Here is a 14,515-nt window from a genome sequence, read left to right as displayed (position 1 = left end):
CAAAATATTTCAGAGTTAATGAAAGCAATAGAAATGTCACGCAGCAGACATTTTGAAGCCTAACTCAAAGAGCAAAATTATTTTGTTTTATAAGAAAAAGCAATAATAAAGTATTATTGTTGCAAACGATACAAAAGAACGTATAAATTGGTCAATCTTAAAAAAAACCCTAATCTCTTTTTAAACTCAGCATTTAAACTGAAGATGAACATTTTGAGATACATCATGAAACTGACACTATGTGTAAGCCAAGATACATAATCATTCAGTGAAATAACACATCAAATTATGCTATTATGAACTATTACTTTTAATAAAAAATATGTATGTGTATACCAAAAAACTGATTGGTAGCGAAGGTAATTGAAATATATTACCAAAACTGTGCTTTGTCACGTACAGTATCTCATAAACAGAAATTACAACCCACTCTGTGAGGACCCCATGTTAGCCATAAAAACTTCATCTTATACGCAGTTTGTGCGAACTGGTTTCTATTACAGAGAATCGGGACACACTATGTTCACCCACAGACAAGCAGAGAAATACAGATAGAAAGATCGAACTTTGCTATCGAACACCTATTAAGAAGGACGAAAAACAGAATAAGGAGAATTCTGTTCAGCCCACATACACACAATGGCCTACGGTTTTCAGCTCACCTGCTGGCTCTCAAAGGTCCAGGTGCTGTCGGGCAAAGACGCATCCAGGACACTGATCACCTCCTTAAAGTCTGTGGTGCTGCTGGGTTTGATCAAAGTGAAATCACTGTACTCTGACATGGGAGACATGCACGACCTGAAGGACTGACTCTGAGACAACATGTCTCCTCCCAGGACCTCCACGTACTTTATAGGTCCGTCAGTGTTGAGCTGAATCTGCAGGTTTCTGTTGGGGTTCTTGTAATCATCAAAATCGGTCCGTGTCATGCAGCAACTACCGCTGCTTCTGCTGCTCCTCACGCATTTGACCGCTAAGATGAGAAAAGTCACCAGAGACAGCACGGACACCGAGGCCAGAGACACAATCAAATAAAGAGTCATTCTCTCAGTTTTCTTGCTGGGCTCGGCCGCTTTCTGTCGGAGGTCTAAGATGGGCTCATGGAGGCCGTCCTCCAGCAGGATGGACACCGTGACGGTGGCGGACTGGACCGGCTCCCCGTCGTCCCTGACCTCTATCAGCAGCCTCTGAGAGGAGTCGTCCTGCTCGGACACAGCGCGTTTAGTCCTCACCTCCCCTGTGTACAGATTGACAGTGAACAGAGAGGCGTCTGTGGCCTCCGCCACTTTGTAGGAGATCCAGGCGTTATGGCCCGAGTCAGCGTCCACGGCCGTCACCTTAGTGACCAGGTGACCCGCTTTGGCGGAGCGGGGCATCCTCTGATGAGAGAGGGAGCCCAGGGCAGCGGAGGAGGGGTAAATAACAGCGGGGGCGTTGTCGTTCTGGTCCAGGATGAAAACATGGACAGTGGCGTTGCTGCTGAGAGACGGAGAGCCCTGGTCCTTTGCCTGAACCTGAATCTGAAACACCTTGAGTTTCTCATAGTCAAACGAGTGCATGCTGTAGATGCTGCCGTTATCTGAGTTAATGTAAACATAAGATGAGACAGAAACGTCCTGCACTTTAGAGTCCAGTATGGAGTAAGAGATTTTGGCGTTTTCACCAAAATCCAGGTCAGATGCTGATACTGAGTACAGTATCGATCCTGGTACTCCATTCTCTTTCAAATATACATTATAGGAGGACTGAGTGAATACAGGAGGGTTGTCATTCACATCAGTGATGCTGACAGGTATAATTTTCTTACTGGACAGAGGAGGAGAGCCTGAGTCAGTGGCTGTTATCTCAATATTATACTCAGAGAAACGCTCTCGGTCTAAAGCACCACGGGTAACGAGTGCGTAATTATTAGAAAATGATGGTTTCAAATTGAAGGGAGAGCCTTTGGTGAGGTGTAACGTTACGTTACCGTTATCACCCGAGTCAAGGTCTCGCGCACTGATCAAAGCTACTACGGTGCCACTTGGTGCGTCTTCGCGTACAGGCTTTGGCTGAGAAGTGAGAACAATTTCCGGCACGTTATCATTGAAATCAGTAATATCAATCTGCACGCGACAGTGGCCCTCCATTTCTGGACTGCCTTTATCTTTTGCAGTCACATCAACGTCATATGTCTTTGTAGTTTCATAGTCTAACTCTCCTTTCAGAGTGATTTCACCTGTTAAAGGGTTAATATCGAAGACTGACAATACAGAATCTGGTGTCCGAGAGCCAAATGAGAATTCAACTTCACCATTTAAACCTTCATCTGCATCGGTTGCTTTGGGCTTGATAACAACAGCTCCCTTGAGACTTTTTTCACCCAGGGACACTTTGTAAACGTTTTTTTCAAACACCGGAAAATTATCATTGATGTCAAGCACATTTATGGTTATCTGTGAGGTTCCGGATCTGACTGGATTCCCACCGTCCAATGCTGTTAGTAATATTTTGTGAACAGCTTTTCTCTCTCGATCCAGAGGTTTTTCTAAAACAAGCTCCGGAACGGTCTTACCGCCCTCCATTTCTTTTATTTTAAGGGAACAACAGTCGTTTTTGCTAAGAGTATATGATTTTAATGAATTCGTTCCAACGTCGGGGTCCGCTGCGCTCTCCAAAGGAAAGCGGGTGCCCACTAATGCCAATTCGACTATTTTTAAAGATAATTCATTTGAAAGGAAACTTGGAGAATTGTCATTAATATCTCTTATTTCAACCTCAATTCGGTGTAACTGTAGCGGGTCCTCAATAACCACTTGCAGAGGTAGCACACAGCTGGCGCTTTGTCCACATAAAGCCTCTCTGTCTATTCTGTCATTCACCACCAGCTCGCCCTTCCCCGCATCCACGCTGAAATACTGCTTACCAGCCTCAGAGGCGACTCGCAATTTGCGTTCAAAAATCTCAGACAGTCCCAAACCCAGATCTTTGGCTACATTTCCAACCACAGATCCTTGTTTTAGTTCCTCCGGAATGCTGTAACGCGTCTGTCCGTCTATTGTACTCCACAAGAGAAAGAAATGATGCCACCAAAGCGCCTGCCATCTCCAGTCTCGGTATCCCATTCTCTTTGTCATCTGCGATTCAGCAAAATACATCATTTCCAATCCACGAGAACAGAGAACATAAAGTCAAAATCCATATCCCGAGTGCGTGAGATATTCCGTTAAAAAGAGACCTGTTCATGGTCAAAAATAAAACTAAAATATAATCTTATATACTCCGAGTATGAACCATTTACCTACTCTCCTCCCACTGCGAGCATTGTGGTTTTGGTGCTGAAGCTGCATGGGGGAGGGAGTAGATCTCTTTGTACAGTTCTGAATGCTATTGGTGCGCAGCATCCTCTCTCACACCCAATGAAAGGAGACCTGAGCAGCATCGTTAAAGACAGAGCAAGTGACACACCACCAGGAGGGTGTGACTAACATTTACAGGCTTTACATGAATGTAAAATAAATAAATGCATTGAAATCAAAGTCTGTATATCACATTATATACACGGTTTGACTGAGACCAAATTCCTTTTCCTTGACTTACATTTGTAATGCGTAATGCCCTCATCTGTGTTTAGGTAAACCAATATGTACAGTAAATGTAATAAATAAAAAATGTTATTAAGTGTGTTGTTTACGTTTTCATGTAATTAAATTGATACCCGCTGAGAAAAGTCCATCAGGAAAATTACTATGGTCCCCTCTGTACGCCTCATGGGTCAGAGTCGCTGTCCACCCCTGTGGTGCTGAAACACTCAGCTCGAAAGCTATTCAACATCCAGCACACTCTTCAGGTCACATGATAACACCCGCTGTGCCATTAAAGTTGCTGAAGTCAACTAGACAAATTACAAATTTAATTTGGATATGAATTTCATATTTTCTTTTCAAACATATCAACTAGTCACAAATGTCTACGTTGAACTACTTTGCTATTATGATTTGTTTCACTCACTGCTTTCTTTGCGGTTTCCGTAAGTTATATTCCCACAAACTGTATATGTCACTGTTTGCTTACACTACTTCTTACCTGCTGGCTCTCAAAGGTCCAGGTGCTGTCGGGCAAAGACGCATCCAGGACACTGATCACCTCCTTAAAGTCTGTGGTGCTGCTGGGTTTGATCAAAGTGAAATCACTGTACTCTGACATGGGAGACATGCACGACCTGAAGGACTGACTCTGAGACAACATGTCTCCTCCCAGGACCTCCACGTACTTTATAGGTCCGTCAGTGTTGAGCTGAATCTGCAGGTTTCTGTTGGGGTTCTTGTAATCGTCAAAGTCGGTCCGTGTCATGCAGCAACTACCGCTGCTTCTGCTGCTCCTCACGCATTTGACCGCTAAGATGAGAAAAGTCACCAGAGACAGCACGGACACCGAGGCCAGAGACACAATCAAATAAAGAGTCATTCTCTCAGTTTTCTTGCTGGGCTCGGCCGCTTTCTGTCGGAGGTCTAAGATGGGCTCATGGAGGCCGTCCTCCAGCAGGATGGACACCGTGACGGTGGCGGACTGGACCGGGTCCCCGTCGTCCCTGACCTCTATCAGCAGCCTCTGAGAGGAGTCGTCCTGCTCGGACACAGCGCGTTTAGTCCTCACCTCCCCTGTGTACAGATTGACCGTGAACAGAGAGGCGTCTGTGGCCTCCGCCACTTTGTAGGAGATCCAGGCGTTATGGCCCGAGTCAGCGTCCACGGCCGTCACCTTAGTGACCAGGTGACCCGCTTTAGCGGAGCGGGGCATCCTCTGATGAGAGAGGGAGCCCAGGACAGCGGAGGAGGGGTAAATAACAGCGGGGGCGTTGTCGTTCTGGTCCAGGATGAAAACATGGACAGTGGCGTTGCTGCTGAGAGACGGAGAGCCCTGGTCCTTTGCCTGAACCTGAATCTGAAACACCTTGAGTTTCTCATAGTCAAACGAGTGCATGCTGTAGATGCTGCCGTTATCTGAGTTAATGTAAACATAAGATGAGACAGAAACGTCCTGCACTTTAGAGTCCAGTATGGAGTAAGAGATTTTGGCGTTTTCACCAAAATCCAGGTCAGATGCTGATACTGAGTACAGTATCGATCCTGGTACTCCATTCTCTTTCAAATATACATTATAGGAGGACTGAGTGAATACAGGAGGGTTGTCATTCACATCAGTGATGCTGACAGGTATAATTTTCTTACTGGACAGAGGAGGAGAGCCTGAGTCAGTGGCTGTTATCTCAATATTATACTCAGAGAAACGCTCTCGGTCTAAAGCACCACTGGTAACGAGTGCGTAATTATTAGAAAATGATGGTTTCAAACTGAAGGGAGAACCTTGTGTCAGTTTTAACGTGACTTTGGCGTTATCAGCGGAGTCGAGGTCTCGAGCTCTGATTAAAGCTACCACTGTACCTCTCGGTGCGTCTTCGCGTATTGTGTTTGGTTTTGAAGTAAGAACTATTTCTGGAGCATTATCGTTCATGTCTATCACGCCTACTTGAACACGACAGTGGCCCTCCATCTCAGGAACTCCTTTGTCCTTTGCAGTAATATCAATTTCATGAATTGCAGTCTTTTCATAATCTAACGGCCCTACTAAGGAAATTTCACCTGTACCTGAATCCAAGTGAAAAATAGATAACAGGGATTGGGGTGTATGCTCAGCAAATGCGTATTCAATCTCCCCATTAACACCCTCGTCTGCGTCTGTTGCTTCAACTTTTATCAGAACGGATCCAGCGACACTATTTTCATGTACAGTTACGTTATAAAACGGCCTTTTGAAAATAGGGACATTGTCATTGTTGTCGAGTACAGTAACTATGATTTTTGTGGTTCCAGTTTTGACTGGATTGCCTCCGTCTAACGCTGTCAGCAATAACTGATGGACGCTTTGTTTCTCTCGGTCAAGTGATTTCTCGAGGACTAATTCTGGGACCTTTCTATTACCAGACAGCTCTTTAATCCGTAAACTGAAACACTCATCTTTGCTTAAAGTATAAGACTTTACTGAATTGCTACCAACGTCCTGATCCTGTGCCGTTTCTAAAGGGAAGCGTATGCCTGTGGCAGTGGATTCTGCTATCTTTAAAGATCGCTCTTCTGTTGAAAAAATCGGAGAATTGTCATTTATGTCCCTTATTTCCACTTCAATCCGGTGTAGCTGAAGCGGATTCTCTGTTACGACCTGTAAAGGCAACACACAGCTGGCGCTTTGTCCGCATAAAGCCTCTCTGTCTATTCTGTCATTCACCACCAGCTCGCCCTTCCCCGCATCCACGCTGAAATACTGCTTACCAGCCTCAGAGTCCACACGTAGTTTACGGTCAAAAATGTCTGATAGTCCCAAACCCAGATCTTTGGCTACATTTCCGACCACAGAGCCCTGTTTTAGTTCCTCTGGGATGCTGTAACGCGTCTGTCCGTCTATTGTACTCCACAAGAGAAAGAAATGATGCCACCAAAGCGCCTGCCATCTCCAGTCTCGGTATCCCATTGTCTTTGTCATCCCTTCTCCGTTAGAATATATTATTTCCCATCGAGGTGTTCGTCAACACAACCAACATCCAAAGCCATCGCCACATGGGACCCTCAAATATAAAGAAATCCTTAAATAATAGGTCATAAAATGATTTTTTTCCGGACGCCATCGAATAAGCACATCTCTGCAGCTCTGAGCACTGCGAGGGTTACCGTGGTGAGACTGAATGGGGGGGATGGAGTAGATCTCTTTGTACAGTCCCGTATGCTATTGGTTCACAGTATCAGTGTCTGCTATCCAATCACAGAGAGCTGACTCTGTTTAGAAAGCTTCTGCACCACCTCAAGGTCGCACTGCATTTGGACAAATCACACATTAGGGGACGTAACATTTGTGGGATAATTGTTTCTGTAGAAGGCTGAATAAAAACTCAGATGATAAAAAATAAAAGTATTTTGATCCCCAAACCCCAAATCCACTGACACCTTATTTTCAAGTGATTACTATGAACTCAACATGATTATAATATCAAATTAAAAACTAACACTTCAACTTGGAAAAAAAAAACCCCAATATATATCTTTAAACATTTTTGCCTTTATTTGATAGTGACAGTTGAAGAGGCAGATCGGAAAAATGGGGAGAGAGGGGGGCGTGACATGCAACAAGGGTCGCCATATGGGCTCATGTTGCATGTGCTGGAACCAATTCGCTACCAAGACACTGCAGCTTTATAAAGTTTTTTTTTTTTTTTTTCTTCCACCAGTTGTGAAAAGATTGTGTAGAATGTGGAAGTAACATCCAATCACAAATTGAAATATGCGCAGTGTTTGCTTTCCAAAAATTTGAACTCAGAAACGATCACAGAGTTCTTAAAATATAGTTTTAAAACAAATTCCCCAACATTGAAGTTAAAGGATTCTCTTTTGAAGTGAACAGTACTTTATACCATTGAAAATCCATCTACTTTCAAAATACGTGGCCTACATCTAGCACGAAAGTCACTCTTAAACCACCAGGGCCCTTGTCTTCCACATTGTAATGTCGTATGAAAGATAGTTAGGCACAGAGAGCGCTGATTTTTTATTTTATTTTATTATATTTTTATTTTTTTTTTTACAGAAACTAAGTTTAAATTAAACGAAACTTCTTTCTTTTTTTTCTTTCTTTCTTTCCTTATGATTAAAAACTCCAAACTCAACTCAAATTCATTCACAACAGTGTGAGGTCATATTTCACATCAGATTAGCGGTTTTTATTTTTAATTTCAGGCTATACAAGAAATCTTTGCGTCATTGAAGAATGAAAACGTATGTAGTGGTTTTCAGCTCACCTGCTGGCTCTCAAAGGTCCAGGTGCTGTCGGGCAAAGACGCATCCAGGACACTGATCACCTCCTTAAAGTCTGTGGTGCTGCTGGGTTTGATCAAAGTGAAATCACTGTACTCTGACATGGGAGACATGCACGACCTGAAGGACTGACTCTGAGACAACATGTCTCCTCCCAGGACCTCCACGTACTTTATAGGTCCGTCAGTGTTGAGCTGAATCTGCAGGTTTCTGTTGGGGTTCTTGTAATCATCAAAATCGGTCCGTGTCATGCAGCAACTACCGCTGCTTCTGCTGCTCCTCACGCATTTGACCGCTAAGATGAGAAAAGTCACCAGAGACAGCACGGACACCGAGGCCAGAGACACAATCAAATAAAGAGTCATTCTCTCAGTTTTCTTGCTGGGCTCGGCCGCTTTCTGTCGGAGGTCTAAGATGGGCTCATGGAGGCCGTCCTCCAGCAGGATGGACACCGTGACGGTGGCGGACTGGACCGGGTCCCCGTCGTCCCTGACCTCTATAAGCAGCCTCTGAGAGGCGTCGTCCTGCTCGGACACAGCGCGTTTAGTCCTCACCTCCCCTGTGTACAGATTGACAGTGAACAGAGAGGCGTCTGTGGCCTCCGCCACTTTGTAGGAGATCCAGGCGTTATGGCCCGAGTCAGCGTCCACGGCCGTCACCTTAGTGACCAGGTGACCCGCTTTAGCGGAGCGGGGCATCCTCTGATGAGAGAGGGAGCCCAGGGCAGCGGAGGAGGGGTAAATAACAGCGGGGGCGTTGTCGTTCTGGTCCAGGATGAAAACATGGACAGTGGCGTTGCTGCTGAGAGACGGAGAGCCCTGGTCCTTTGCCTGAACCTGAATCTGAAACACCTTGAGTTTCTCATAGTCAAACGAGTGCATGCTGTAGATGCTGCCGTTATCTGAGTTAATGTAAACATAAGATGAGACAGAAACGTCCTGCACTTTAGAGTCCAGTATGGAGTAAGAGATTTTGGCGTTTTCACCAAAATCCAGGTCAGATGCTGATACTGAGTACAGTATCGATCCTGGTACTCCATTCTCTTTCAAATATACATTATAGGAGGACTGAGTGAATACAGGAGGGTTGTCATTCACATCAGTGATGCTGACAGGTATAGTTTTCTTACTGGACAGAGGAGGAGAGCCTGAGTCAGTGGCTGTTATCTCAATACTATACTCAGAGAAACGCTCTCGGTCTAAAGCACCACGGGTAACCAGTGCGTAATTATCGGAAAATGATGGTTTCAGAATAAAAGGAGAACCCTTGGGGAGCTGTAACGTGACTTTACCGTTGTCACCGGAGTCAAGGTCTCGTGCACTGATTAAAGCTACTACAGTACCGCTTTGTGCGTCCTCAGGCACAGAATTTGGTTGGGAGGTCAGAAATATATTTGGAGCATTATCGTTAATATCTAACACGTCGACATGGACAGTGCAATGTCCCTCCATTCTCGGAGTTCCTTTATCTCTTGCGCAAACGTCTATTTCATAATTTGCATTTGATTCGAAATCTAACTTGCCTATAAGACGTATTTCCCCGGTTAATGAATCAATATCAAAAACTGAGAGGACAATGTCTGATGTGTGCGTCCCAAATGAATACTCTACTTCTCCATTAGGACCTTCATCAGTGTCGTTTGCTGTAAGTTGTAGGATAGATGCACCTTGTACGGTATTTTCGCTGATGGAGACTTTGTAAACATTTTTCTCAAATACAGGAAAATTGTCGTTATTGTCAAGCACATTTATGGTGATCTGCGAGGTCCCAGATTTCACTGGGTTTCCTCCGTCGACAGCTGTTAGCTGAAGCTGATGTACAGGCTTTCTTTCTCTGTCGAGGGATTTCGATAAGACTAGCTCTGGGACTTTCCTCCCACCGGACACATCTTTTATCTTTAAACTAAAAAAGTCGTCTTTACTCAGAGTATAAGATCTCACTGAATTCACTCCAACATCAAGATCCTGTGCACCCTCAACTGGAAAACGTGCCCCTGCTGCTGTCGACTCTGCTATTTGTAATATTATATCTTGCGAAGGGAATTTGGGCGAATTATCATTTATATCTTGTATTTCCACCTCAACTCGGTGCAGCTGTAACGGTTTATCAATAACCACTTGCAGAGTCAACACACAGCTGGCGCTTTGTCCGCATAAAGCTTCTCTGTCTATTCTGTCATTCACCACCAGCTCGCCCTTCCCCGCATCCACGCTGAAATACTGCTTACCAGCCTCAGAGGCGACACGCAGTTTACGGTCAAAAATCTCAGACAGTCCCAAACCCAGATCTTTGGCTAGATTTCCAACCACAGATCCTTGTTTTAATTCCTCCGGGATGCTGTAACGCGTCTGTCCGTCTATTGTACTCCACAAGAGAAAGAAATGATGCCACCAAAGCGCCTGCCATCTCCAGTCTCGGTATCCTATTGTCTTTGTCATCCCCGATCGGTGAGAATTATTTCCCATTGAGGTAATCGAAAAGCAGATAGTTACCATCCATTGCCATAAAGCATTAATCCAAAACAAAGATGCAAAATTGCTTCATACTAAAAACTAATCAAAGATTCTTCTTTTCTAAAATCCGACAAAAGCATCACTCCCTCTCATCCGGCTCTTTGCAATGAAAATGTGCACGGTGCTCTTAGCTGCATGGGGGAGGGAGTAGATCTCTTTGTACAGTTCTCCGTTTCATTGGTGCACTATATCCATCTCTAGCATCCAATAGGAGGGAGGGTGAGCAGTGCTTTTAAATACACAGCCGCTCTTGACAGACTCTGCCTTGGAGCATTGAGAGTGTGCAAAAAGAAATGATACCATGCCAACTGCTCGCAATTACGCAAATCAAATCAAATTAAATTAAATGTGATCACAAAACTACAAAAAGTATGTGTTCCAGATATTCGAACTTTTTATTAAAAACAACTTTTTGTAGTTTGAAGGAGGAAAAGTAATATTATTGTGAAATTTAATTGCTGAAAGCAGACATATGCAAACCTGATCAGGCTTTCGCTGTCCAACTCTGTGGTGCTGACACATTCAAGTGCCATTCATACAACTAGAAAGAGATCATTCCTAAATCGTGAACTACAGAAACAAACTGACTACAAAATCCAAAGTTTGACACAAGATAGGCTTTTGTAGCAGAAGCAAAAAAATGGCTTTGTGAAATTTTAAAACAAACATAAAGTACGTGAGCAATTGAGCACGTATTAGTTTTGATGTGCTGACACATTGGAATGAGGACGTAGTGATTAAAATCTGAATACCTTGTTTGCATTATGAAACTGACAATAACAACTGAACAAACTGATAATGTGACATGATGTAATATTAAGAGCGGAAAGTAGGTGTAGGACAACCAAGAGGAAATATGACAAGAAAGCGAAATATATTTAACGTATATAGAAAAACAAGAAAAAGAAAAGAAAGAACAAATTCTTGCAACTAATTATTTGTACCATACGATTCATAAGAACCATGGAAACTACGTTATTAGAGGGAAGTTCAGTGTTTACAGTATACAAAAATTGTAAACAGCGATAGAAAATCACGAAGAAATCCACTATTGTTGTCTGCTCACCTGCTGGCTCTCAAAGGTCCAGGTGCTGTCGGGCAAAGACGCATCCAGGACACTGATCACCTCCTTAAAGTCTGTGGTGGTGCTGCTGGGTTTGATCAAAGTGAAATCACTGTACTCTGACATGGGAGACATACACGACCTGAAGGACTGACTCTGAGACAACATGTCTCCTCCCAGGACCTCCACGTACTTTATAGGTCCGTCAGTGTTGAGCTGAATCTGCAGGTTTCTGTTGGGGTTCTTGTAATCGTCAAAGTCGGTCCGTGTCATGCAGCAACTACCGCTGCTTCTGCTGCTCCTCACGCATTTGACCGCTAAAATGAGAAAAGTCACCAGAGACAGCACGGACACCGAGGCCAGAGACACAATCAAATAAAGAGTCATTCTCTCAGTTTTCTTGCTGGGCTCGGCCGCTTTCTGTCGGAGGTCTAAGATGGGCTCATGGAGGCCGTCCTCCAGCAGGATGGACACCGTGACGGTGGCGGACTGGACCGGCTCCCCGTCGTCCCTGACCTCTATCAGCAGCCTCTGAGAGGAGTCGTCCTGCTCGGACACAGCGCGTTTAGTCCTCACCTCCCCTGTGTACAGATTGACAGTGAACAGAGAGGCGTCTGTGGCCTCCGCCACTTTGTAGGAGATCCAGGCGTTATGGCCCGAGTCAGCGTCCACGGCCGTCACCTTAGTGACCAGGTGACCCGCTTTGGCGGAGCGGGGCATCCTCTGATGAGAGAGGGAGCCCAGGACAGCGGAGGAGGGGTAAATAACAGCGGGGGCGTTGTCGTTCTGGTCCAGGATGAAAACATGGACAGTGGCGTTGCTGCTGAGAGACGGAGAGCCCTGGTCCTTTGCCTGAACCTGAATCTGAAACACCTTGAGTTTCTCATAGTCAAATGAGTGCATGCTGTAGATGCTGCCGTTATCTGAGTTAATGTAAACATAAGATGAGACAGAAACGTCCTGCACTTTAGAGTCCAGTATGGAGTAAGAGATTTTGGCATTTTCACCAAAATCCAGGTCAGATGCTGATACTGAGTACAGTATCGATCCTGGTACTCCATTCTCTTTTAAATACACATTATAGGAGGACTGAGTGAATACAGGAGGGTTGTCATTCACATCAGTGATGCTGACAGGTATAATTTTCTTACTGGACAGAGGAGGAGAGCCTGAGTCAGTGGCTGTTATCTCAATATTATACTCAGAGAAACGCTCTCGGTCTAAAGCACCACTGGTAACGAGTGCGTAATTATTAGAAAATGACGGCTTTAGAGTGAAAGGAGAACCTTTGGGTAATTGCAGTGTTACTTTGCTATTATTACCAGAGTCAGCATCACGTGCGTTTAGCAACGCCACCACTGTGCCACTTGGTGCGTCTTCTCTCACCGGCTGCGGTTTAGAAGTCAGAACAATTTCCGGAATGTTATCATTAACATCCACAACATCTATTTGTAAACGACAATGGCTCTCCATTACCGGAAACCCCTTGTCTGTTGCGGTTATCTCAATTTTGTAGGAGGAGGCTCTTTCATAATCTAAGTCTCCTTTCAAATGTATTTCCCCTGTTAATGAATTTACTTCAAATAGTGATGAGACTGAATCTGGTGTCCGCGAGCCAAAGGAGAACTTAACTTCAGCGTTCGGGCCCTCGTCAGCATCAGTAGCTGTAATTTTGGTAACAAAGGTATTTTTTGCCGTATTTTCCCCTAATGAAACTTTATATACATTCTTATCGAAAACTGGAAAATTGTCATTTGCGTCCAGCACTGTGATTGTGATCTCTGAGGTGCCAGACATGACTGGATTTCCCCCGTCTAACGCAGTCAGTAATAACTGATGAACTGCTTTCTTCTCTCGGTCAAGGGGTTTCTCTAACACTAACTCCGGGACTGTTTTTCCATCCTCAACCTCCTTCATTTTCAGAGTAAAACAATCATTTTTAGTCAACATGTAAGATTTAACCGAATTACTGCCAACGTCAGAGTCTTCTGCACTTTCCAGGGGGAATCGAGTCCCCACTGCTGCCGATTCAGAAATTTTTAAGGACAGTTCTTTTGTATGAAAACTAGGCGAATTGTCATTTATATCTTTGATTTCCACCTCAATCCGGTGCAAATTTAGAGGGTTTTCAAGAACAACCTGCAGAGGTAGCACACAGCTGGCGCTTTGTCCGCATAAAGCCTCTCTGTCTATTCTGTCATTCACCACCAGCTCGCCCTTCCCCGCATCCACGCTGAAATACTGCTCACCAGCCTCAGAGGCGACACTCAGCTGACGGTCAAAAATGTCTGATAGTCCCAAACCCAGATCTTTGGCCAGATTTCCTACCACGGATCCTTGTTTTAATTCCTCCGGGATGCTGTAACGCGTCTGTCCGTCTATTGTACTCCACAAGAGAAAGAAATGATGCCACCAAAGCGCCTGCCATCTCCAGTCTCGGTATCCCATTGTCTTTGTCATCCCTTCTCCGTTACAATATGTTATTTTCCATCGAAAAAAGTCGACGTTAATACCCCGCTCCAATCAGCATTAGCTATTCGTCTGAAAACGCATGAATCATTTTTGTTCATGTCTGAAGCTTAAATGAACGATTTCTTCTTCAGCTTCGAGATACGAGGGCATCACCCACCGTCCTCCAGCTCGTTGCATTGTCAACCTTTACAGTGCTGAGGCTGCAAGGGGGAAGGGGTAGATCTCTTTGTACAAGCCTGCGTGTGATTTGTGCACAGCATCCATCACCAGCATCCAATGAGAAGGCGAGCAAGCAGACAAGAAGCTTTTAAAGACACAGCTGCGCTTATGAGAATCAGCCGAGATACGCTGCTGTGTGGTGCTTTTACAATAGTGAGGCTGAAACGATTTGCAGCTTATATAATGGAAGAAAATGTGTCTTTCCAGAACAGAATATGCAGCAACTTATCGAGGAAAGTCACGTCAAAACGTCATCATCTCTACAAAGGATGTACGAAAAGTCGTTCTTGAAGTCAGAAATAAAGGATTATTATTTTATTTTATTTTATTTATTTTTGTTGCCACGATCATTAGAGCAAAGCACAGGGCTCGTTTTTTTTTTTTTTAATTAATTGTTTATTATTTTT

At 44.3% G+C, this 14,515-nt stretch overlaps 4 protein-coding genes across 50 annotated transcripts in view; all 4 read right to left on the bottom strand.

Annotated features, from left to right (window-relative positions):
- The window catches only part of LOC139331585 (protocadherin gamma-C5-like), a 296,020-nt gene that overhangs the window by 16,320 nt on the left and 265,185 nt on the right, over positions 1–14,515 (bottom strand). Inside the window, exon 1 of one of the 47 annotated variants that reach the window (XM_070963126.1) lies at positions 663–3,422. The exons of 43 other annotated variants lie outside the window; for them this stretch is intronic. In XM_070963126.1, the coding sequence (XP_070819227.1) occupies positions 663–3,140 (2,478 nt within the window). In that variant the 5' untranslated portion in view covers positions 3,141–3,422. Of the gene's footprint in view, positions 1–662; positions 3,423–14,515 lie in introns of those variants that run through there. 3 more of the 47 variants (XM_070963128.1, XM_070963133.1, XM_070963134.1) reach the window with 3 other exon arrangements.
- LOC139331592 (protocadherin gamma-C5-like) lies at positions 3,611–6,910 on the bottom strand. The gene has a single exon (XM_070963182.1). It carries the CDS (start codon positions 6,517–6,519, stop codon positions 4,039–4,041), a length of 2,481 nt encoding a protein of 826 aa, XP_070819283.1. The 5' UTR covers positions 6,520–6,910; the 3' UTR covers positions 3,611–4,038.
- On the bottom strand, positions 7,817–10,336 carry LOC139331590 (protocadherin gamma-C5-like). The gene has a single exon (XM_070963179.1). The coding sequence runs from the start codon at positions 10,334–10,336 to the stop codon at positions 7,817–7,819; it is 2,520 nt and encodes an 839-aa protein (XP_070819280.1).
- LOC139331594 (protocadherin gamma-C5-like) lies at positions 10,567–14,085 on the bottom strand. Its single transcript, XM_070963184.1, has one exon. It carries the CDS (start codon positions 13,875–13,877, stop codon positions 11,403–11,405), a length of 2,475 nt encoding a protein of 824 aa, XP_070819285.1. The 5' UTR covers positions 13,878–14,085; the 3' UTR covers positions 10,567–11,402.

The sequence above is a fragment of the Chaetodon trifascialis genome, chromosome 5 (assembly GCF_039877785.1).
Source record: "Chaetodon trifascialis isolate fChaTrf1 chromosome 5, fChaTrf1.hap1, whole genome shotgun sequence".
Taxonomy (NCBI): Eukaryota; Metazoa; Chordata; class Actinopteri; order Chaetodontiformes; family Chaetodontidae; genus Chaetodon; species Chaetodon trifascialis.
Note: the sequence above shows the minus strand (reverse complement) of the source record. Positions and strands in the feature narration are given on the sequence as shown.